At 41.2% G+C, this 25,501-nt stretch overlaps 1 protein-coding gene across 1 annotated transcript in view; it reads left to right on the top strand.

Moving 5' to 3' along the window:
* ino80 (INO80 complex ATPase subunit) overlaps positions 1-23,624 on the top strand; it is a gene marked incomplete at its 3' end in the record, with an annotated part of 34,047 nt that extends 10,423 nt beyond the window's left edge. Inside the window, exons 17-28 of the mRNA XM_010774533.1 lie at positions 1,496-1,638; positions 2,355-2,439; positions 2,534-2,651; positions 2,834-2,919; positions 4,675-4,842; positions 5,106-5,239; positions 5,500-5,567; positions 5,760-5,853; positions 5,964-6,186; positions 11,681-11,821; positions 12,498-12,723; positions 23,497-23,624. Of these exons, the coding sequence (XP_010772835.1) occupies positions 1,496-1,638; positions 2,355-2,439; positions 2,534-2,651; positions 2,834-2,919; positions 4,675-4,842; positions 5,106-5,239; positions 5,500-5,567; positions 5,760-5,853; positions 5,964-6,186; positions 11,681-11,821; positions 12,498-12,723; positions 23,497-23,624 (1,614 nt within the window). The remainder of the gene's footprint in view (positions 1-1,495; positions 1,639-2,354; positions 2,440-2,533; positions 2,652-2,833; positions 2,920-4,674; positions 4,843-5,105; positions 5,240-5,499; positions 5,568-5,759; positions 5,854-5,963; positions 6,187-11,680; positions 11,822-12,497; positions 12,724-23,496) is intronic.
* Positions 23,625-25,501: the final 1,877 nt, after the last annotated feature.

Raw genomic sequence — 25,501 nt, 5'->3', positions numbered from 1 at the left:
TTTTACAGGTGCTCAAAGCGCTTTACAAATACACATTACACATATTAGACATGTAAGAGTCATTACTGTGGACATTACCCACAGGAGCAAATGCGGGTAAAGTGTCTTGCCCAAGGACACAACGGCCTGACCCGAGGCGGGATTCGAACAGGAGTTCACCAACGCCTGATGACCAACGCTCTAACCACTGCGCCAAAACCGCCCAATGCTAAAGTTACCGATGAAGAGCGCTGGAAAAGAGACTAAATTAGAGTATTTTTTGTATTTATGTTATATATTTGTTTAATAATATAATTTGTTCACAGTGTACAAATGTGAGTGGTCAGGATCCATTATCACAAACAACGTCATGCATAAAGACTGACATNCTAAAGTTACCGATGAAGAGCGCTGGAAAAGAGACTAAATTAGAGTATTTACACTGTGAACAAATTATATTATTAAACAAATATATAACATAAATACAAAAAATACTCTAATTTAGTCTCTTTTCCAGCGCTCTTCATCGGTAACTTTAGCATTTCTGAGTGTCCTTGAACGCATCAATATTAGCATATGCGTCACACCAAGCCCGGGAGATTTATTCTGCTCTGACTACTGCTAGGTAAATTCATGTATCCATAAACACCTCAAGTTTAAAGTGTCAAATGAACTCTTTTTAAAAGTATAACACACCGTTTGAATTTTCATAGACTGTTTATTGGCGTGAGAACTGATATTAATTTACACATTAAAGGAAACAGCTTCTTAGCAGCGTATCCAGTCTTAGCCCGTTAGCATTGCGCTAACGGGTTAACAGCTAGCAGCGTTGCGTTAGCCCGTTAGCATTGCGCTAACGGGCTAACGCTGCTAGGCTGCTAGCTAACTTAATATCTCCCTAAACAGTTGAACTTTAAAGTGTCAAATGAACAATAGTTTCTGTATATAGTTGTTATATCACTTGTTCTTTCGCAAAAATTACTTTATTTTTGTTCACCTTTTCACTTTGTGGTTTTACATAATATATTTGTTAGTAATTGATTCAAACAGTTTTATATAGTTTTTTTCATGTATTGTTTGACAGATTTTCACTCGTGTTTTTACTGAATACAATTTGTTAGCAATTGATTTGAAACGTTTTAGATAGTTTTTTTCCCCCATGTTCTGGTTTTTGAAAATAAAATTTGCCAAATGTTACTATTTCACCAGTTATTTTTGCATTTTCAACTTTTCCTACGAATAACATTCTACATTCAAAGCCTTACATCTTTAACATTTATACATTTGGAGTTTCATGCTACTTTTTAACTTAATATTCATTCATATGGAAACCATTCAGTCATCCAAATATTCCTGATTTTTCACTTTCTTCTTACACATTATATTTCAGCATAAAGCATTCCCACTAGCAATTTCTTCAGGAATTGCATTCTCTAGTTTGTTTTGTTTTCTCAATAAATGCTATTTTATTCCTGTCTATAACCCTTCCTTCACCTATATTGCTACCTTTCAATAGAAAACCCTTTACACGCGAAATGCCCCGTTCCATGTGGTGATCACCAGCTACCAGCTCGTAGTGCAGGACGTGAAGTACTTCCAGAGGGTCAAGTGGCAGTACATGGTCCTGGATGAGGCGCAGGCTCTGAAAAGCAGCACCAGGTACGCAGAAAACATCATGTTCAGTAATACTGTTTACCCAAACACATCACAGGGTGCATTCAAATACAGCCACTCCAAATGTTTCTTGAATCTCAATCTCTACATGCAATACACATCCATTCAATTCCAGTGTCAGTTGAATTCCAACAGAGAAATGTTGTCAGTAGTTTATAAAGTAAAATAAAAAAATGTTAATTTTACTCGAACACAAACCTATACATAGTAAAACCAGAGAAACTGATAATGCTGTAGTGGTCTCTAATATTTTTTTCCTGAACTGTATGTTAAAATAAAATACTTGATATTTTAATACTCATGTTAATACTTTTTAGAAGACCGTACTTTGTTTTTTCTTGTTTCAGCCTTCCCCCTATTAATGAAGTCAAATATAGCATTTTAATACAGCTTGTTTACTGACTAAGTAAACATATAGTATTTCTATAGTTGCGTGTCTCTGCAAGTTATTTTACGTAGATCTGATATTTAATTTGGAAACATTTGACTAGTACATGCAGGGCAGCGATATGATCCTTTTAAAAATGTTTTGAAAACCTGTTTAAAAAAAACAGTTTACCACCTCTACAAGTACAAAGGTTTGCGTCATTTTATGATTACTATTGACTCAGGCCAAAATCTACAAAACTAGTAACACAATGTTTTTTTATCTTGATAATTCGAGTAGTTGGTGTGATTACCGTTCCCCTCTGTTTTTTCAGTGTTCGGTGGAAAATCCTTCTGCAGTTCCAGTGTCGAAACAGACTGCTGCTCACCGGGACGCCCATCCAGAACACTATGGCTGAGGTGGGCAGTGTGTTTTTGTGTGTTAGTGTGTTCATGGAAGTCAGTGTGAGCCAGACAGACCTGTTGACGGCTGTGTGTTATTACTTTCCCTCAGCTGTGGGCCCTGCTGCACTTCATCATGCCCACACTGTTTGATTCCCACGACGAGTTTAACGAGTGGTTCTCCAGAGACATCGAGAGCCACGCTGAAAACAAGTCTGCCATCGATGAGAGTGAGTACAAACCCCGGCGTTCTGAAAAAACAATTTTTATCCCCTGTTTTAGCCGGCAGAACATCAGGTTATTCGCGTGGATATGTGTCATTTGTGTGCCAGCATTGAACTGTTATCTCTGCTCAGTGATGTGTGTGATTTTCTCTGCAGCTAAACACGATTGTTGGATGTTTTTGTTTCAGACCAACTCTCCAGACTGCACATGATCCTCAAGCCTTTCATGCTGCGCAGAATCAAGAAGGATGTGGAAAACGAGCTCTCAGACAAGGTAGGGGGGGGGGAATGTATTCAATGTGGCAACTGAGATTCTTGTCCAGAGTTTAACATTTTTTCTGAAAGTAATTGGGCATTTGGTTCTGGACATGTTGCCATGTTTTGAGAGCAAATGTTTTCCATGTGGTGTCCTCGAGAAGGGCTTTGGATTTTCCAGGAACCAAACGAACAAGTAACTTTCAGGGAACATTACCTACTGGTTCCCTGAAGGTTATTTAGGATAACACATAAGAAAACCGTCAGTGAACTTTCCCTTAAGGTTATTTAAAAAACTTTAGTGAACCTGTTAAGGAATGTTTCCTGAAGGTTCTCTAAAGGTAATGTAAACGTCTACAAAAATATTAAAATTACCCTCAGGAAATGTTCCCTAAAGGTTCTCTGAAGGTTATTTTAAGGTATACAAAAAAACATTTAAATGACCCTTGGGTAATGTTCTCTAAAGGTTTTTCCTCATAAGGGAACATTCCCTGAGGGTTATTTAAAAAACAAAAACCTTTAGAGAACCTTTTAAGAATGTTACCCGAGGGTAATTTAAATGTTTTTTGTATACCTTCAGAGAACATTTAGGAAACTTTCCCTGAAGGTTATTTAAAGCCATAAACTTAAAAAAATAATAATTAGGAAACGTTCCCTGAATGTTCTCTAAAGGTAAATCAAAGTTATACAAAAAATGTTCTTAATGTTATTCTAATAAGGGAACATTTAAGTTATAACGAATGTATGTTGCATGTTAACATATAAAAATAATCTTTTACCAATGTTTGCAAACGTTTTTCTCATGGCTATATAAAGATCTTTTTTTCCTTAAACCACCCCCGGGGACGAGCGTTTGTGGAGCTTTACCAGATCCAAATATCATTTGCTGAAAAGATTCTGCCATATGTTTAGACAAAAGTCAACACCATGTCGTCCCACTTCTTTCCTCTCCTGATTAAACCTGCACCCTCCCTCCATCTGTCCCCCCGTACCCCTCCTCATTGACAGAGAAAGTGTTGTAATAGGCTTGTGCTGGCAGATCCTCCTGACAGATGTTGGACTCACACATACTCACTCACTCGCTGTGGGAGGCAGAGTTCTCCCCCACATATGTCTCTTTCACTTTCTTTCACTCTAACATGCCAGCCCACTTCCTTTTTCTTCTCCACTTCGCACACACAAGCCAATAGTAACGTTCACTCACGGTGCATGGTTAGCTTTTAACGGTTTGTTGTTGTTCACTTTCACTGCTCTCATCAAAGCATGACCCCCGATACAACCAAAGATCTTGATGTGTGTTTTTTAAGAATGTGGGTAAGACTGGGCATGGAGTCTGCACCCACAAATACACATGTCCGTCGAGCCATGTGAAAATACTGTGTGTTTTCTATGGAGGGATAACAAAGCAGTAATGCTGAGTCATTTGTCTTAACTGTCTCCACATGTGATATAAATGCAAAAGCCAACGTTTACCTTGTAAATCAATCTTTTTTAACATCTCCAATTGAGAGAAGTTTCATCCGCTGTTGTCTTATTGCACATATTCCTTTCTTGCTTAAGGAAAACCAGACTGTTTAAAGTGTCATCGGCCCAAATAAAACACTGGAAATCTTTAAAACGGAATGATTTGAACAAATGTAGATTTAGAAAACCACCAAGAAAATCAAGAAAATAGTTATTTGTAGTTATATCTCCTTTTTTTTAGCCCCCCTTGCAGGTTCGACCCTTAATAGTTGTAATACTCTTTACACACTTGTTCTCTCTCCCTCTACAGATTGAGATCCTGACCTACTGCCAGCTGACGTCCCGGCAGAGGCTGCTCTACCAGGCTCTGAGGAACAAGATCTCCATTGAGGATCTGCTGCAGTCCTCCATGGGCTCGTCACAGCTGTCCCACAACACCACCTCCTCCCTCATGAACCTGGTCATGCAGTTCAGGAAGGTAGGACGTCCCAAAATAGAATAAAGTACATTTAACATGAACACAGCTATAAAAAGCTATTCAGATACAGCAATCAAAAATGATTGATGGTTGTTATTAATCCTAATAACTTGAGGATCATTTTGAATTTTCTTTCTGCAATCGTTAATAGTGCTACATTTTATGGGAATAAACTTTGAGATGCACAATTGAGCATGGCTCATTCCAAGCACAAGCATGAGTAATGCTTTAATGATACACTGTCTGTCTCCTTGTGTGTGTAGGTGTGTAACCACCCTGACTTGTTCGAGCGCCAGGAGACCCGCTCTCCGTACCACATGTTCCTGAAACCCTACGTCATGTCCAAGTTCCTCTACCGCCACGGCCTCATCTACGCATGCAACCAGTCCAAAAACAAGTATGTTATTTCACATACATGATACAGCACACAGACATGCCTGACACCCAATGAAAACAGGTCCATCAAATATTCTACAAGCACTGTTTTGAAAAGGGTTAGTTTCACATTTTAAATGTTAAAAAAGTAAAATATTCTTTCTTAGCAAATCTAATTTGTTGATTTAGGCTATTTTCCCTATAACAGCTATTACTACTTAGGAATGACTCGTTCACTTTTTCTCACATTAAGTGGTGTAACCTTGTATGTCTCTTCCTCAGATTACTCCAAGTGCTGTTGTCTCCCTTCTCCCCCAATCACATCCAGCAGTCTCTTTTTCACAGAAAAGGTGAGTGTGTATAAAGCGTTGAATTTAACACAAAGCTCTCGATAGATACATTTTCAAACTTTCCCTCTGACCCCAGTGTTTTCTCCTCGCCTCCTTGTGATGTTTCCCTCATTCTTTCCCTGCTCCTTCTTTTCACCTTTTTTCCTATTTAATTTCTGTGTTGTTTTCTACATTCTGTTTTTACCCTTTCAGGTGACGACAAAGGAAGCTGTTTCTCCTTCCTGCGCTTCATCGACGTCTCACCAGCTGAGATGTCCAATCTCATGCTGCAAGGAACCTTAGTAAGGTGAGCTTAAAGATTCCTATCTGTTAAATAATCAATAATGTCCAATTTTACACCGCATGGTAATAGCAGAATTCATTTTTGTCCCCCTCTCCTGTTCATTTCTCTTGCAGGTGGTTAGCCCTTTTTCTGTCCCTCAAAGCTGCTTATCGGCTCCACCATCAGCGCCTGTTCGGCCTTGAAGAAGAAGAAGAGGGTCAGGAGGAAGCCGGAGACTCACTGGGGGAGAGAAGGGGGTCACAACCCAGGACTAAAGGTCTGTCTCGCAAGGACTTGATCTTGTGGCTGAACAGACCCACCAATTTCCCCAACGTGCAAACCAGCCCCGTCCTGCAGGTAAGAAACAGACTCAGACTTAAAGGTCACCTATTATGCAAAATGCACTTGTTGATGTGTAAGGAGACTCACAGTATCAGAAAACACAACCTTCTCTCTTTTCCTCCTTACCCTCATCTCTAAAAATGGGGGTACAACGGAGCAGATCCAGATTTGCTGCGGTCATTTACGTTGAACTTCTGGCCACGTTCCGCCCACGGCCCAACCTATCAGAAATGTTGCTGTATCAGAAACAATGCGCAACGTATTTTTTAATTAATGTGGTCTGTTTTTACATTAGCAAGCAACGCTAACACTCAGAGTGAACGCTGTAATGGAGAGAGTATGTGTAAAAAAGCTGGATATAAAAAAGTACTCGCCTTGTGGTAAACCCGTGAGAGAAAAGCATTTGAGCTCCATAGTGTTTCAGAAATAATCCTTGATGTGGTTTGTACCATACTATGGCGTTTAATCACTGCAGCGTTTAACTGAGAATCTGGGTTGAACTCTCTCTTCAGAGGAGAGCTCATGCATGCTCCAAAGGGGCGTGGCCAGCAGTAGCTCGGCAACATTTAAAACTACGGACCCAGCATCAGCACTTTAGTTACAGGGCTGAAATAGAGGGGTGTGAGGCAAGGCTAGAATGGGTGATCTGTTTGGTATTTTGAGCAAAACACTTCATAGACATGTATCTTATACATCTGAGACCTATAATACATGCCTAAAAATAGTATGATAGGAGACCTTTAAATCTATGTACCAGAGCAGCACATGACTGACAGGAGAAACTCCAGCAGCAGTGTTTCCCCTACCATTGTCTTGGCGGGGCGCTGCGCCCTGTCAACGGAGCCCCGCGCCCTGCCTGAAATTCAAGGTTTTTTTTGGGTTTTTTTTTTATTTAAAAAAAAATATATATACATATATATAGCACCAAATTGCAACGGAAGTAATCTATCTACGGTCACTTTTCACATGTGCTCTTTTATTCACATTCTCCCTCCGCTCTGTTATTTATCCAAGGCTCCGCTCCCCACCCCCCCCCCCTCTTCTTTTTTCGGTCTCTTTTTGTGTGGTGGTTTTTGTGTTCTCTTGTATTTCTTTTGAGTGAAGAAAGTGATATATAGTGTGTCGAGTAGTCGATGAATAGTATAGAGAGGTGTTTGTTGTGTTGGAGGAAAGAGTGAGAGATAAAGTAGTTCTATATGTGTATAATGATGTGCTGAGGAGAGCGAGAATATTGCATTATTGGGCCAGAGCTCTGCTGTCTGCCTGTTTGGGTCCCCCCCCAGTTTCAAATTTGTTATTATGTATTTTTAACCGCAAAGCCGTTATCGTCACGGGAGGACACACACAGCCTGCCCAGGTGGGACGCGCGCAAACGCGACAACGAACGTAGCGTGCCACATTCTAAAAATAGCTCCACAGATGAGGTGAGCAGGGTCGCGTTGTTGTTGTGCGGGGGGGCGGATTTGAAGCTGACCGTGTATGAAGTTTGATTTGGTATGTATTATGTGTTTCTTGTGATAGTATAGTGAGTTGTATAGAGTTGTGTTGTTGTATTAATGTAATTATATATATTGATGATCGTGCGTGAGTGATAGTAGGGTGTGTGGGGGGTAAGATAGGGTGTGGGTGTGGTATCGGTCGGCGACGTGAGGAAGAGTGAGTCGTTGTATATAGTAAGAGTTGAGGAGCGTAATATGTTCTTTATTCTCGCATCCAGGAGAGAAGCTTTAAAATGAGACTAAATGGAGTCTCTGAGAAGATTCAAATGGGATACTTTAATTAAAAGAAGAATAAAAGCTTAACTGGTTGTGCACGAGAATTTCTGTTTTTTTTCAGTATAAAACAGCATTTTAACTGATGGCATGTTTAAACTAAATTATGCCATAAAACATTGATTTTAATTTCTAACAAGATGTGAGTTGGTTTATTCAGTAAATTAGCTCAGGATAATTGGATGTTCTGTCTCCACCTGTTGATGTGAAGCTAATGCGGGATTTGAGGGAAGCAGCAGCAGCAGCACAGGGTTGCAGCAGGTATATTATATGCTGTAGTCAGGTGATTTAAACGTATCAATGAAAGGAAGAAGTGTAGGCTACATGAGAAGAAGGGAATACAGTTTGAATAAAAGTAATTAGTAGTGTAACACTGTACTTTATTACTTTTTAATGTACAAATACTTTGTTACTGTACGATATCAATAACAATAATCCACAGCTCCTCTCTCTGCTCCAGAGGATAAAAAAAATGTGGGTGCCCCGAATTTCTTTTCGGGGGGGGTACCCGAGCAGCACCCTGCCAAGGCAGTAAACCTAGGGGAAACACTGAGCAGTGAGACATGGGATGCTGACGAGGCTGACATTTCCCCCAGAGCATACGTCAGTGTTTGGCCACACAGCTTGCTCTCTGCCCCCGGCCTCGTCTCTCTCCTCTGGGATCCAGTGTGGAACCCAATCCCTCTGTCGCCCCGTGACCCAGTAACAGTGTCCTCCATCCCTTTAATGTGTCTCCAGAGTGCAGGCCAACATCTATCTGCAGGCTACTTCCACTGTCAGACATGTAGAGGAAAGTCACATTTTAAAGGTTAAAATATAGAATCCCTACTGTTTTAAATGCTATTTTATATTAGGCGCAATAACCTGGTATTTTAATTACACATTTGTCGTATTGGTAATGTTATGGAGGGATATAAAACTAGGTTTGGGCGACACAGAGAAAATGTAATATTAGGATATTTTTTAACACATACCTCAATATTTCAAAACGTGAACAGTATCGTAGGATTGACCATCATGGCTTTATTTGGGTAAATAATGAACAGTAATGTGGGTATAATGACTAAGTGGGTAAAAGCAAGAAATAGAACAGCATAGCAAGTTCCGAAAATTACAACATTATCGATGTGCAGCCTTTGAAACAAGGAAAAAACATCAATAATGCCATAACATGATACCCAAAATCAAAGACAATATCTTATCTCATATTACAATATTGATTTAATATCAATATAGTGCGTATTCTTTATTGTGAACTAAACATTGTTTTCTGTTTGCACTGAAACAAATATTTTTATATTATTATATCATTCTTGTTTTTTCTTTTTTTTCTTTCTTTAACATTGGAGAATACAAAATGGCTTTACCATATCGTTATTTTACATAGACTTTTTTCTATTTACTGAATGACCAGAAAACGCGTTATATCATGTATATATATCATATATATCATTATTGTGATACGAAATGGCCTATACCTTGATAAAATGTGGCCTACCTCACATCCAACTATTCTGCAACTTCACTCAAATAGGATTTCCGATAAGCACTCACTCAAATATGAGAACCACAGAGTGAAGTATAGAAAGCACCTATTTCCAATCTTTTTTTAAATTTATTGTTTGGCAATATGGCAGCCTAATTGTCGCGGGGGAATAGACAGTACAAAGCACAGTAGCCAGTCCAAATATACAGACCCCCTCAAAGCAATGTGTACAGCTGCAGCCCGCAGATAAACTGCTAAGTCGCTCTTTTTAAGTCCTCCTTCTTAGAGGAAAAGAAACAATTATTAAGAACACATTAAATATTTCACCCCATTGGCAGATATGTATCAAATTCCCATCCTCCACCAATTGTAACCGAACTTGCACGGTGGAAACTACTCAGCAGAAAATGCTGCCGGGGTAATTCCATCCTCCTCTTCCTCTCTCGGCCTCCTCACACTCTGCCGAGCAGCTTAGGTTCCCCCTGGAGCGGCTTAAAGGCAGAAAGAGCAGAAAAATAACAGAAGCCAGTTCCAATAGGAGAAGAAAAGAGAAACGTTTACAGACACCTGGAGAGCTAATACTGTATGACTCTGCTGACCCCCCAGACTCCCACTTAAGCTTCGAGAAGAAATGATTCTCCCACCGTTCACTTCCTTCTACTCCTCGTTTGTCTCCTGAAGCTGCTGGCACACAGTCTCTCTCTCTCTCACTGCACAGTGTGCTCAGTATTGCTTTCAGCTTTCCTGCTGTTAATGTGGAGGAATTGAGAGAACCGGGCTATTTTAAATGATCCCCTGAACGTTTTTACTCTTACGTTAAAAGGAGTCTCTGTCCCTCTGTATCACTCTTTCTGTCTGTCAATCCCAATATCAAACACATCTATCAGCCATGTGTGGGGTAAAATACGTTTCTGTTTACATTTCAAATGGATTTATTACAATTGATTTAGCTGACACTTTTATTCAGCGCAACCTACATAAGTGCATTCAACCACGTAGACACAAACTTAAAAATAGTATATAGTAGTACAATAAGCGTTCCCAATAACGGGGTAGTAGGGTACATCTGCAATCATTTCCAAATATATATTTTAACCATTTAAACCGTCTTTCAGTGTATAAGCTTAGTCTTGATAAAAAAGTTCAGTGTCTCAATCTCATGAATTTCTTTAATTGATTTTGAACCAATGAGTAATTGCTCTTTTTACTGCTACAGTGAGTATTCTGAGGAGGTATCGATCACTCCCTGTTATTTCTACTGCTAGGTCTCCCAAATAAAAAACAACTTATGTGTGTTTTTGTTAAAACCAGCATCTCAATACCATTGTTGTACCCTAGGAGGATACAATGTGGCATGGAGGTCAAGTGTTATTGAGGCTATGTGTTGTGTGTGTGAATCATACAGCCTATAGTGTGAATACATGAAGGTGTGGATGCATGTGCTTGTCATATAGTATGTTTGTCTTTTAAAATGTTTGTGGGTCCCACTCTCTTTGTCATAATTATCTTACCATCATCCATCTCAAAACACCACAGTATATACCAACGCTCTCTCCACATTTTCAATATATCCTTGATAAAAAGAAAAATCAATCCAATAGTGGAGATGTCTCGAACCTGACTATGAAGGATGTCATTTTCCAAACTCTACCATTAGGTGGCACTGTGTATCCATCATTGTTGCAGTGTCAACTGCACATACCTCTTATAACACCTACCACTGCAATACATACAGTATATGAATAACTCATCATTATGTCTATGCGTAAAATGTCGATTTAAATATGTTTTGCCCAAACGTTATTTGCAGGACAGATTACATGAACGGGCGCGCTGTTGATCCTGTGGAATACACAGCTAAATTCCTGTATAAGCTGCTTAATCATAGGTTTTACATAACATTTTTAACATTAAGCTGAAATAAAATGTTTAGGAGTGTAGCCAATAAAGCCTAAATATACTGTCAGAGCAGTTTACAAAATAAACATGAGCGCTGCACTCAGTAACCTCTGCAGCTCGGTTTGTTTACCTCAAAGTGTTTCTGCTTATTTCTCTACAATTAGATTTTTTTATTTGAATTTTTAATCAACTTTGCCACAAATCAAAGCAGGAATAAGTTCATCAGGCGGTGTCAAAGCAAGATGTTTTGAAATGACTTAAATAATACAGTTCAACACTCGCTTGTACTTGGAAGTTTTTGGCTTAATATAACAGGGTAGTAATACATAACGTTTTATTTGTTGTGTTTTAGGACTTGGTGTTCACAGCCTTAAGACCGGGCATGATGGGACACACAGACGTGATGATCCACTGTCGAAGCTCCGCCACTTCCACGATGCGGCCCTGCCAACCCACACCGCCACCCAAGTTCCTGCTAGCTGCCACGCCCAGGGTATGTATGTGTATGTGTGTGTGTGTGTGTGTGTGTGTTTGTGTGGACAGTTTGTGTGGACAGTTTGTGTGTGTGTGCTGACCCATCCAAGACAGACAAGCCTTTGGGTGGTCGTGGAAAGGGAAGAGGGAAGCGCTGTGCACATTGCCTTTGTAGGTTTTCCACAATGAGCAACTCTTATCTGTGAAGTGTGTGTGTGGTTGGGGTGTGGGGGTGACCGCTGTGGCTTCCCGCTGCATTTAAAACGAACAGACCCTCTAAAAAAAGGGTTTCTTGCTCAGGTTGTTCTCCAGTGGTTAAGCTTCCTCTTCCCCCCCCCTCCAATATACACACTGCCACACATACACACACTCCAACATGCATAGCCACACACAGAACCTGCTGATTCAGTCAAACCGGCTTGTATGCAGTGGTTTTATAGATCTCTTGGTGGTACATTTATCAGCGTTTTTTAATCTATAGCTCAATTAAAAAGCACTTGAAACATAGCCTCGTGCAGAAAAAAGCAAATGTATTATGTATAAAAAAATGCAAGGTATAAATAATTAAACAAAAGTAATACAATCCTGGTTGTTACACATTATCCTAAAAAAACATATCCTTCTCTCCTCAGCACACATTGTTTCCTTTTGTTTCAAACGTGTGAAACCCTCATCTCTCTTTTTCGGTTTCCTAGGTGACAGCAGTTCCAATGGAGCGTTATTGTGATGACCGCAGTGCAGAGTATGAGTGGCGGGTGACGCGCGGCGGGGGGGGCGCAGTCTTCAAACAGTGTTTCCTCTACGGCTCTCCTGAACTTGCCTCGGATTGGCGTGTGAGGTCCAATTCCTTCTACCCACAATGCCCTGGGGGTGTGATGGCCCTCTATCCACGACATGGATGGTCCTACATCCGGATACCTGGTAAGGACTTTGTGTTTTTGTGTTGTGTTAATGTTGTTGATATACTGTGAAGTTAAGACACTGATGGGATGTCTTTATTGGTCAATTGTGCTGTAGCTCACACTGGGGAAAGGGTAACACATAGTGTCTATTAGTAAAAACAATTGGCACTGTTAGTCTATAGCCGCTGCCTGCGTTGTCTTGGGAAAAATGAGTTGAAAATGTTTCAAAAATAAAGGTGATTTTTAAAGCTTATAACTTCAACCCACCTTCACCTTCATTTGCTCGAGTCATATTAGTGTTAAATATTGTTTTCTAACAATCCTAGAGTGTTTTGGTGTAAGTTTATTGGTTGATTTAGTTCGTACAATAAAGTAGTTCCTACATTAAACCACTCATAACAAGTTCTGTAGGTTATCTTTTTTAAATGTATTTATATTTTTTGTGCAGGCTAAAGACACAAACATGGACATAACAATAACATATAGGAGATGACATTCCCATCTCAGACAAAACCAAAAAAACAAAAACTGTGGGTTATCTTGAGTTACGGATCATGGTACCAGAAAAGAGACATTGCATGTAGGGATGCACCGAATATTCGGCCGCCGAAAATTATCGGCCGAAAATGGTTAAAAAGGCCCTTTCGGCTTTCGGAAAAAATATCACCGAATGTCAGAGAACAGGGTTACGTTGGTAAGCTAACGTGTTGTTGTGATGACGTAATCAAAACGCGGCGACAAGCACGGCGCGCGACCATGCTCGCGGCTGGCTCACAGCCAACATGTCTGCCGCTTGGAGATATTTAAAAATATCAGAGAAAGAGGCGCGGATTGCGATTTGTAAAACGTGTTCAGCTGACATTTCTCGAGGGGGTGTAACTGCAAAGACTTTCACCACTTCGGGATTACTCCACCACTTGAAATCAAAACACCCGGACAAATATGCGGAGTAAGATCAAATCACAAGCACTGACAGCGAGAGACTGTTCAGCGCTGCCTCTCATGTGCTTGATGAGAAGAGGAGCAGACTTATGGCTGATAAAGCAGAGAAGCTACTGTTCATTAAAAATAACCTCCCACTTTTCCTTAATAAGTAGACAAGGCTGGCTTATCATAAGTTATCTAGTTCTACATGTCTACTCTATACCCACTTTCCTGAACAATTTTCATTGTGAGTTATAATTCACCATCTCAGGTTATCATTAGGGGGAAATGACAGCAGCACAGTGTTCAATATATTGTACTTTCGGTATCTAAATGATACAATGTTGTTTACATTGCTCATGAGGACAGACCACCTTATTTGCAGATTCTTGAAATTGTAATTTAATTTGTAATTGATTGTGGATTTTGTATCCAGTCTTCACTTTATGTATCTTTATACAATGTTTACTACTTTGCTTATGAGGACAGACAGCCTTATTTACAGATTCTTGAAATTCAATTGTAATTTCATTTGTAAATAGTTACATTCATGTGGATTTATCCAGTTTGCACATTTGTATGCATGCACTTATAGGTGCATTTGTTGTTGTTGAAGGCCTGGTTGTTACAGTCTTTATTTACACTATTTTGTTGTAGGCCTACTGGCCTAGATGTTTATACAGTTTTAAAGCACCTTGGCTTTGTTCTGAATGCACTTTGTTGTAGTTATCCTACAGAGAAAATGCACTTGACTTGGAATGAATGTACTGTATGCATTCAAAAGTGCTGAATAAATGTTTTATGGACCCATAATAGTGATTACTATTTAAGTTAAGTTTTGCCATAATCATTTATTTTTCCATAATCAGGCAGCTGAACAACATTGGTAAAAAATGTATACATATATATATATATATATATTTCTATTAATCATTTTCGGCATTCGGTTTTCGGCCAACCGTTTCCTATTTTCGGTATCGGTTTCGGCCAAGAATTTCCCATTCGGTGCACCCCTACTTGCATGTTTTAATTTTCTGAATGTACTGTGTTGGCAATGGGAGTACCGAAAGCCAAATGCCATCTAGTTCCATTATGTTCAAGGGGGGTCATAGACATTGACACCTTTACTGCTGTTATCTTCAACTTTTGGCAACTCACAAACAAACTAGACTGATGAAAAGCAATTATACTTCAGGTGTACTGTCCCTTTTAATAGAGCTGTTTTATTAACTGCTGGATATCCAGTTTTGACTGAAGGGTGAAAAAGAGGCTCCCGTGGGAGAGTCCACAGAGGCCAGCCCAGGGTCAGCAGGTCAGAGCCGGGCACATCACTCTCCTCCATCCTGGCCTGTCTGTCTGCCAGGCAGCCAATCCCTCACTATCTAATGGAGCTGCCCAGATAAAGGGCTTCTGCACAAGTTCACTCACATTACCAGCGAGTTTCCATTAGGTGTGAATACCGGTCCGTGTGTGTGTGTACGTGTGCTTACAATCGCTTTTATCAGAAGAGCTTAGCTTGTGGAGTTGAGGGTCAGATGGGGCAGAGTGGGAGCTGATTCTCTGCCAGCGTTCAGAGGACTGATGGATGTCCAGGGTGAGAGAGGCCATTACTGCTTTACAGACAACACTTCCCTTCTCACTGACCCTCTCTACGTCTGATAAAAAAAGTCTCCGTCATGGATTAGGATGACTGCTCTCTTTTGTTTTGTGTGGCAACAGAAGTTTCTGGCACGGAAATTGGACGTGTGTGTCCTTTTCAGTGGTGGAATGTTATAAAGTACATATACTCAAGTACAGTATACTTGTGTTTTACCTGAGTATTTTAATGCTTTGCTACTTTATACTTCTACCTTACTACATTTTGGAAGCCATTAATGTACTTTTTACTCCACTGCTTCATTTGACAATTAAGATACTAATCACTTGACAAATTCAGATGATTAGCTAATGCAAATTGTATATCAGGATTCATGAAATAAATTAATATTGACGAATAATTGTTATTTTTAATTACAGCTCAGATAAGCTCAACCTTTATTACCTGTGATAGACACTTGAATGCATCAATAATCATTATCCAGTTATTTGGATACTGAAATGGGCTATTTTATATATAATGTTTACTTTTGGAACTTAATTTATATTTTGATTTGAATACAAAAATATTGCTTTTATTTAAGTAATATTTTGAATGCAGGATTGAATTAGAATCTTTTCCTTTCTTTCCCCGTACCCATCTGTGTATACATGTGCTTGTGAGAGTGTTTGTGTGTAAAAGTGAGAAACCAAACAAGTATTTGTGTGTCTGTGTGAGAACAGTCTGAAAGCTCTTGTGAAGTTATACGGAGGCAGACAAAGCGAGGAAGTTTAGCTACTGGTCATTGTTCAAGTGCTTAGTTAGGTAACACTAATAGAGAGAGAGAGAGAGAGAGAGAGAGAGAGAGAGAGAGAGAGAGAGAGAGAGAGAGAGAGAGAGAGAGAGAGAGAGAGAGAGAGAGAGAGAGAGTGTGTGTGTGTTGTGTGTACTAGCGGGTCCACTTAAGGGAACTGTGAGGCACTCACAGGGAGCCCTGAGGTGTCTCTCACCTCTCTCCGCACACTCTCCCACGCTGCCCTTTTCACACGCAGTCAAGAGGACAAGCCTCCATCTCTCCGGCCAACGGACAGGACGGGGGCGCTGATCTGAAATCAGTATCTGGCCAAAGCCTCTCAGTCCGTCTGGTCTCCCACTTCTTTCTCAGCCTCAGTAGGAAGGAAGTGACCCAACACTCCGGCACCCGTCCTCCGCTGAACACATTGTTGCCACATCAAGGCCTAGATATGTACAGTAGCTAAGCTGAAGTTTCCCACCCTCCCTCTCCTCTGCACTCCCAGCCCTGCACCTTTCTAGAACAAATGGCAGAGCTGAATAACTGTTTGTTTTGAGCGCCATGGCGTGAGTATGGCTGCCCACTGATATCGACGGAGGAATCTAATCAGAGGACTTATTAAGAATCGGTCCGTAGATCAGGAAAAAACAATTGAGTCTTGGGTCTCAGATTTGTTTGTTTTTTATGTTATTGTGGTAGACACATTTCCCTGGGGAAACTATGTTTTTCATTCAAAAACATCTACTCTTTTTTTAACAGCATTAACTAGAAGATCCTAGACCTTTACCAAGACTGATCCCTGTCTCGAGATGTTGACGTAAAAAGCAATTTGTGTATCTGTTCCAAAACGAAATGGGTTCTTCCTTGGCCCATGTTACAGCCTTCCACTAGATTTTATGATAATTGGGCTTGGAGTTTTTATTTAATATTGCTGACAAACGGACAAACTAACATAAACATAACCTCCTTGGCGGATGTAATAATCATAATTATGTGATACTGCTGCACCTGATCAGAGCGATAGCAAGGCACATGCAGGGTATTATGAGTCAGAAATTGAACCCATGTTACGCATGTATGCAGTAATGTAGTCTTAGCCACCAGGACGCGACAGACCAAGAGGTTTTGACTATAATCAAGAGAGACATTCCAAGCCTTGTTTGTTTGCTATAATGCTGCTGTTCTGTGGTCACCTGTCTTTTGCATTGCGGAAAAACTTGTCACATCCAGACACATTTCATGTCGATAAAGGTTCAAAATCACTTCTGACGGGAAGTCGTTTTGCGTGCTATAGGATTATTTGCAGAACATTCCAGTGTGACACAGAAATAACATCCCCTCGCTGTCTGTGTGGGCTCTGCATAACTTACAGTAATTATAAGGAGCCACTCCGCAAAATGACGGCCTTCTCGCTACAGCGCCAACTTTTGGCTCCTTTTTTGCTAGCTTTATTGCAAGCTGGGAATCGACTGTGCTGTAGAGGAAGATATGTGTGTGAACGGGATGGTAAAGGACTATTTTTGTGCGTCTTGTTTTGCAGCTAGTTTTTAATGACTGTATTTATGTATATCAATAAGACTGTGAGACAGAGAGAGAGTCAGGTCTGGCCCAGCCTACATCAGGCTGTGGGAAATGCAGTTCTGCCTTCCTGTCCCTTCAAAGAAACTCTGCTCTCCAGCAAAATGGCAGGAAGCGTCCCCCGGCCCTCTGATAGACGGGCACACAACAACACAGACGGCCAGCCTCACCACACCACCGTCTGACTCTGCCCTTTTTCAACGTGCATTAAACTGGCACCGGCAACCGTCTGCGGAATTTCTTTTTTGGCAGCATAGAAAAAAACAAAAACCTTCCAGCCAAGTGTGTAAAGGGAGAAGTTTTGACTTCCTTATCCAAGTTATGGCTATAAAAGTGCCCCAAAGTGTGTTCACTGATACTTTAAGAAACTTTGATCCCAAAGTAGACTGAAGGGGGAGACATTAGCCACATTATACTTCCATGAGGATATCTTTGAACATGGAAGCCGAGTTGTATCTCAGCTCACTTTGTCCCTTAGCCAACTAGCTTTCATCTGCGGTGTGTGTCGAGTCAGTGCTGGCCGAGAGTAACTAGCAGTGATCTGTCTTAATGACAGAGTTCACCGTGGGCTCCTGTGGTGTGGTGAGAGTCCTCATCAGACTGTCTGTCTCTACCCCTGCTTAACGGCTCCTATAGAACCAAGGGAAGCTTCTGGCATGTTCGTGGAGAGACAGACAGTGATGTATCTGCAAACACATTCCATTTATAAATACATGAACGTAATCCATCACTCATTTTCTGTCAAAAGTGGTCACACAGACACATTTTTCGGGCTTTTGGAGTGTGTTTTTCTTCTCCGGCTTTCTAGAGTGGAGACACTAGATTCTTCTAGTTGCAGACGGAAGTCTTTTTGGGGGGGTTCCATTTGTAAAGCTTCGCTAGAGCAACCAAAAATCAGTTTTTCTGTTTTCCAAAATCTCCCGCTGGCATCTGGCTCTTAGCCGTACTGATGCTTCGGCTGTGAGAAAATTAAGTTTAAGTCCCACATTTTTGTCAATACATGCATAAGCAGCGAAGCAGTGTCGGGCTAATATTTCCATCATCAGCGGCTCCGAACAAGTGTTGCCCATTGACTTATTGATCGCACAGTGTAATGTATCATTATACAGTGAGGAGCTGACGCTAGGTTCGATCGCTCATTCGACCCGCTCTGTGGCCCCCCATCTGTCTCTCTTTCTCACATAACCACCCATCTATCTTCTTTCATCAACTTATTTTTTTTTTTCACTCTACGATCTCGCTGCCATTCGCCTCCACCCTTTACGATCACATCTGGCCCACTTTCCCTCCCTGGTTGGTGTGGCTCTGCTCTTTGGCTTTTGCAGCAGCAGTAGCAGGAGGGAAAGCACAGGACAGAAGACTGAAGCGGCGTATTAATGGAATTAGCGTCGTAGTTGGTTTGGGAGTATCAGGCGCCAGGCACCAGGGCTGGGCCGGGGTTAATTAGCTGGCAGCAGGCCTCTAATTGGGTCAGGACCGTGTCAGGCCCCTGGCTCTGGCCCTACAGGGATTGGATTACACTGTCGGGGGACAGACAGTAGGGGGAGGGAGAGAGGGTGTACAGGGGGGAGTTTGTAGTAGCAGAGGAGGGAGCTGGAGGGTGCTGTGGATGTGGTAGAAAAGGGGGAGAGAGGAGGGACAGGGGAGTGTAGCCTAATCTGCCGGCAGGAGGTGAGGATGGGAGGAGATGGGGAGGGCCACTGTTTAAGACTGGATTGGATTTAGGTGGGTGTGTGGGGGTAGGGGGGTGCTATGAGAGGGGGGCAGGGCAGGTGGTGAAGCTTGATATGTGTATCCATAGCAACAGCAGAGTGGTGTGACACCACATGGGATTTGCTTGTGTTTTTGGGGTGTGGTCTTAACGCAGGCCTTGTTCTTCGTCAGTCCACAATTAGAAAGTTGTTTTGTGTCCATTTCTGTGCTTTTGAATCCAAATCATAGTTGTTGTCACTTGTGTATTCAAATAATGATGTGCTGTTTTTTATGAGGTGGGCTGAGACCCTTTTGACTTTTCCCTCAGCTATATAAAAACTAATGGTCATTTTGGCAGTTTTTTTTTTATTTGGTTTTATTTTCTGGGAAAAATTCACCGGCCCTGGGCGGTACGAGAGCAAATCCGCAACGCAAAAATGCTTTAATCAACTAATCCAAACCGACCCTAGGCCGCAAACTTTATGAATTCTAGGAGCACAATTTTCCCGAATGAAGAATGAGACGACATAGATGGACAGGATGCCTAAGTGCGTTTTTTTTTTTGTGAACTGAAGGTGGAATGTGACAAATAAAAAAAAAAAAGCTTGAGTTTACATTTTACATGTCGTTTTTTGTCGTTTTTTTTAAACAACATTATTGCATCTGGATATCGTCACAGTTAGTGTTGAATTACATTGGTGTCATGTCTTCTCCATCTTGTCTTGTCATGGAAGAAAAGATCTTTGACTATCAAATGTCGTAATCGTTTTCGCAAAAGAAAAAAACACTACTACGTAACACATTTTTACTGAATTTCATATAAACTAAGGTCATTGTATTTAAATCGCCACACGAGTTAGACATATAGACATATCCATTTGAATCCTTCTAAGCTCTCCGTAATTCATGCTACATTTTTAATGCTTCCTGTTTTCTCACATTTATGACCAATGGTCATGAATTTCTCTGCGGCCACATTTAGCTTATACTGTAAGCCATAAGTGTTATGTTGGAATGAGGCAGACCACCAAAGCTCTCCCTAAAACCCAATTACTAATTTTCTTGGCTTCGCTTTATAGGTCATGGCAGCGATATTTAGAAATAGGGATTTTCGGTATGATGCTCTAAATTATTTTGAACTCGCCCACCTCATTCTCTGTAAGCCACATCGCCGGCCTTTAGGGAGTGCGGATAGTCTCAGAGCAACAGTCAGTTTTCAAAAAGGCCTCGTCAGTACTGTTGGATTTCCTGCTTCCCTTTGGCAATGTAGCATCTTCTTTCTGCCAATCATTTCTCGGTCAGCTAAATGCCAATGACTTTCAAATATGTTCAGATCAGATAGTGCCCTCAGCTAGGACACAAAGATCAAAATGCAAGAATATCAACCGTGTAGTCAAATATCAGAAGGTGGCTGTCTTAAGGAGCTCTACTATTAGGGGTCTCCTTCATAATCCCGGAACAAACAAAAGGATTACCCTGACTGACATGCCTCTTCGTACAGAAATAATAGTATTTAAGTGCTTAATATGGAATTTTCTGATTTACAATTTACGCCCTTCAAGAATCAGATTAAATACTCACAACATTTTGTCCTCTTTGGCCACAGAAATCCTCCGATAGGGGCTTTAACATGCTTCAAACGTGACATTGGAGTCTAGAAGCTTAAATGTAATCTGCTAAACAGAAACAGATTGGCAGCAGTGGTTGAGCAATATCGCCTTATAGAGCATTGGCGTCTTTGCTGAATGTTGGTTTGTATCTGGTTGGTGGGCAGCGTGGCCCCCGCAGCGCTGGTTGGTGCCCTTGACTGAGCAGCAACGGTGGTTATACTGGCATCTGCGGTAAGAAGGGCCACGTCTGATCTTAACCACGACATCACCACCGCCGCCACCGTGCTAATACAGCCTCACTGTAGCCGGAGCCACCACAGACCACTTTTACTTTCTGTCTGGAACTTTTTCCACATTTCTCACGCTTGCTTCCTTTTTTTCTTTTCAATTCTTCCACTTACTTGACGCCAAGGCCGATTATAGGCCTTTGATGGCAGGATGCAGAGTTTGTGTATCTCAGGGACTGCGGTGCGCTGGTCTCTTGGTACATACCGAATTGAGCCACAGCAATGTCAAACAACTGCCTACCTTACAGTACGTCGTAAGTTATGTTGGGTCCGCCTTAGATTTTGTATATTGTCCCTTGCTATTACGGTGTTATGAGTATATTTTATTATCCTACTATGCCCTCTTTACTGTCTTTTTCTCTATGTTTGAGTCCAAATTTAGTTATTTTACATTCTCTGAGAATGTTAACAAGGAATGACAACAATAGTAAAACGCTTATTCACTATGCCCGCAATACACCAGCTGTCTGGAGCAAAAAAACAACAAAATGAAATAAAAGACATAAATAAAACTTATTCAGACCTCAATCTGTCAGCAAATGGGAGCTCTACGACTCTGACCAAAAAGGCTGAATCTGTTTGACATTCTGGCACCACTCCACAGTGACCTGTAGGTGAGCTTTCCAATACCTCCCCAGAGTGTTTCCCCTGTTCATCTGTTCTATTAGTTCCTCTTTAACACCTCTACAGGGCCTGACCTTTTTCGTGGGGCTATACCAAAGGGTCACGGGTCAGGGTTCAGCCGGAGTACGCATTAGCATAGAATGCTACTGGTTGAAAAGGGAGAAAGATTCAGTCCCTGAGTTTTGTTGGATCATCCAGAATACTTAGCGCTTTTGATTGTCTTCAAGCAATAATTATATATCTAGGTTTAGCAGACACTGTGGCAGGTAGTCGTGATTTGCATGTGGTTCACGTTTTCTGGCCTTGTTTTGTGGGTTAATAGAACGTGATTTGAACTCAGTTGGTTGCCTTACTTTGGCAAAGCAAGAAAATAAGGTGGGGATATTATAAGTCCAGGTTTTCACATTACAAAAGGGCTAAGGAACAAGTGTCCCAATTTGAGCGCAATATGGCCGAGCCCTATGCTCCCATAGGTACTCTCTTCTAGCCCCGACCCCGACACCGTCACCCGACCCTGGACCTGGCCTTAGGTTTTTTCGTGCTCAGGGTCAGGACCTCTGTTCAAACAACATAGTGTGCCTGTCCCTCGGTCGATGGCAGCCCAGGCCTCTTTCCCATTGTGCCATTATACCAGATGACGTTAATTCCTCATCAGCTGGACATGAAGGGAACCACTTGAACAGCAGACCCAGGGTCAGATTGCTTCCCATTTGAGGGCCAAAGAGCGCCTAATGCGATGCTGGCAGTAATGTGACCAAGACCAACTGCCGGGCCTATTTGCTCTTCTTTTGTGCCATTGTTTGAAATGGAGTGCAAATCACGCTTTTCCTCGCAATTTCTCTTTCTTTCTTGTTCTCTCTCCATCGCTCTTGTTCATTCTCACTCTGCGCTCTCATCAGCAGTTCAGTCAATAAGGGCACATGCTTTATTTAAACAATCGGCAATCAGGGACAGATTTAGCAGGATTGATCCAGGGTTGATCCGCTCCAGTGAAAGGGTCTTTATGCTAGAGAATACAGTCTTAACAAAGACTTGTATTGATTAGGGAAGAGTTCATAATCTCTGCATTAATTGGGCAAGGCTGTTCCGTATTCTGCCATGTTCGCATACTAAATATTTGCAATATGGGGAAAGGATGTCTTGAGAAGCTTTGATTGCTGATTTCTTTACATAAAAAAGTCCATTATGGTTATATAAAGAGTGCTGCTGGAATGAGTCCTAAAACATGGAAATGAGTTATAATTTTTGCATTTGGGTGTTTTGACAGTTTTTGGTTCTATGGCATAATATACATTGAGAAATATCCCACTCTAGAATTTTGAAGCTTTTATTTTAAATAACAAATACACACTAGAAACTAATCCCCCTTAAGCTAAGTAGTGTTGAAGTGATGTGACCATGGTGTAGTTTGTTTATAGCTGAAACGTTAACTATATTTCTTCTGGCGAATGCATTTACTCTTTAAAACCCTTTGAAATGGTGTTCATTTGCGAAGATTATTTAGCTGAACAAAACATGTAAGTATCATAAACGTTTGTTTTCCACTGATCTTATTTTCTGCTATAATCCTAAATCCTTTGGAAAAATCGTATTGACTTTTAGTTAGGGGAAGCAGTGCGATGCTACATTTTGTGCTACAAAAAAAGTGTCATTTTACTCTGTCTGCAGGTAGTTTTGATCCTCACCTCTCTGACTCTTCGTCTTTTAGATAAGGAGAGCCTGATCACGGACAGTGGCAAGCTCCACACCTTGGATATCCTGTTGAGTCGGCTAAAGAACCAGGGACACAGAGTCCTCATCTACTCCCAAATGACCCGCATGATAGACCTGCTGGAGGTATAACACGCACACGCACACACACACACACACACACACACACACACACACACACACACACACACACACACACACACACACACACACACACTCACACTCACACACACACCCTGGACAGTCATTGTGACATGTTCTCTCAAAGCTTTGCTCTATTGAAATGAATGATTAATTAAATAGTCAATTTAATTAAAGTACGCAGTGATACACAGTGCACAGACTCCCACAAAAAATCTAGAATTATTTGCTAGATGCATATTAATTCATTACTTTTCATTTAGCTGACACATTTATCCAAAGCAAATCCAAACCTTTAAGTGCCACGAACAGAAATGATAAGGGTTTTTTCTTTTTTAACACACCTTTAATATGTCGTTTGCATATATCTGTGATTCTCGAAGCCAGTTGTTGAACTGGTCGGCTTCCACTGGCGAGGTATTGAACTCCAGTACCTCTAATCATCCTTCCTGTCCCTCGTTAGTGCTCTGATTAGACGGCTCATTAACAGGTCAGGGCTAATTATCAGGGTCTCATCTGTAGGGGAGGCAGCCAGATGGGAGGGATGACTGGAAGGAGCGAGGAGAGAGGCGAGGTGGAGGGGAGAGGGGGAGATGGGTGTGGCAAGGGGCCTTGGGGTTAGAAAATCTGCAAGAGACAATGGTAGATGAGGATGGAGAGGGGGAGAGGAGATGGGAACAAATGAGGGAAGATCAACACCAATGAGAAATAGTAGTGTGATTCTTTTTTTAAGTCCCTTTAGACAACAATGATGAACAAAACCACTTCATGAAACACGGAAAAGTGGCTTTGTGTTTAAGCTTTTGAAAGTCAGAAGCAATCAGGTTGAAGGTCCCACAGAAAAAACAACAGTGAAAAGCCATTCTGCCCGTAGTCATGTGTCAACAGCCCCGGTACGTAACCTATTGTTGCCTCCTTATTTGTTAGAAACATCGCTATGGAGCCAAAAGCTTCTGGCATGATGTCATTGGGAATTCCTTCCCTGTTCACACGGTGCACTGCAGTTTCCACGGCCAAATCTTTTGATGGTCGATGGACCCAGCCCAGGTGGTTAAGAACCATCTTCCTGTGTGTCTGGAAAACAGTGTGTGTTAGGCCGTAAGAAAACTGCAACGGTGAGAGTGCTAGATATCTTGGGTAATGAAGGCTAGTTAAATACTGTGTTTACCCTTTCAGCCATTGTCCAAAAACGTTTTGCCAGTAGTGTACTTGTTAAAGTATTTTTTTAGCTTGAAATGACAAGATATTGCTCCATTTCTTCTTTAGGAGTAGTTACAAATAAAGATCTTATATTAAGTGAATAGTTGGCGTCAAGATTTATAATGTAATATATACAGTGGGGCAAAAAAGTATTTAGTCAGCCACCAATTGTGCAAGTTCTCCCACTTAAAAAGATGAGCGAGGCCTGTAATTTTCATCCTAGGTATACCTCAACTATGAGAGACAAAATGAGGAGAAAAAAATCAAGAAAATCACATTTTTCACATCATGATTTTTAAAGAATTTATTTGCAAATTATGGTAGAAAATAAGTATTTGGTCAATAACAAAAGTTCATCTCAATACTTTGTTATATACCCTTTGTTGGCAATGACAGAGGTCAAACGTTTTCTGTAAGTCTTCACAAGGTTTTCACACACTGTTTCTGGTATTTTGGCCCATTCCTCCATGCAGATCTCCTCTAGAGCAGTGATGTTTTGGGGCTGTCGCTGGGCAACACGGACTTTGAACTCCCTCCAAAGATTTTCTATGGGGTTGAGATCTGGAGACTGGCTAGGCCACTCCAGGACCTTGAAATGCTTCTTACGAAGCCACTCCTTCGTTGCCCGGGCGGTGTGTTTGGGATCATTGTCATGCTGAAAG

The sequence above is a fragment of the Notothenia coriiceps genome, unplaced genomic scaffold (assembly GCF_000735185.1).
Source record: "Notothenia coriiceps isolate Sejong01 unplaced genomic scaffold, NC01 NC01_scaffold00014189, whole genome shotgun sequence".
Classification (NCBI taxonomy): Eukaryota; Metazoa; Chordata; class Actinopteri; order Perciformes; family Nototheniidae; genus Notothenia; species Notothenia coriiceps.
The sequence above is the reverse complement of the archived record's forward strand: the minus strand, read 5'-3'. Positions and strand labels throughout refer to the sequence as shown.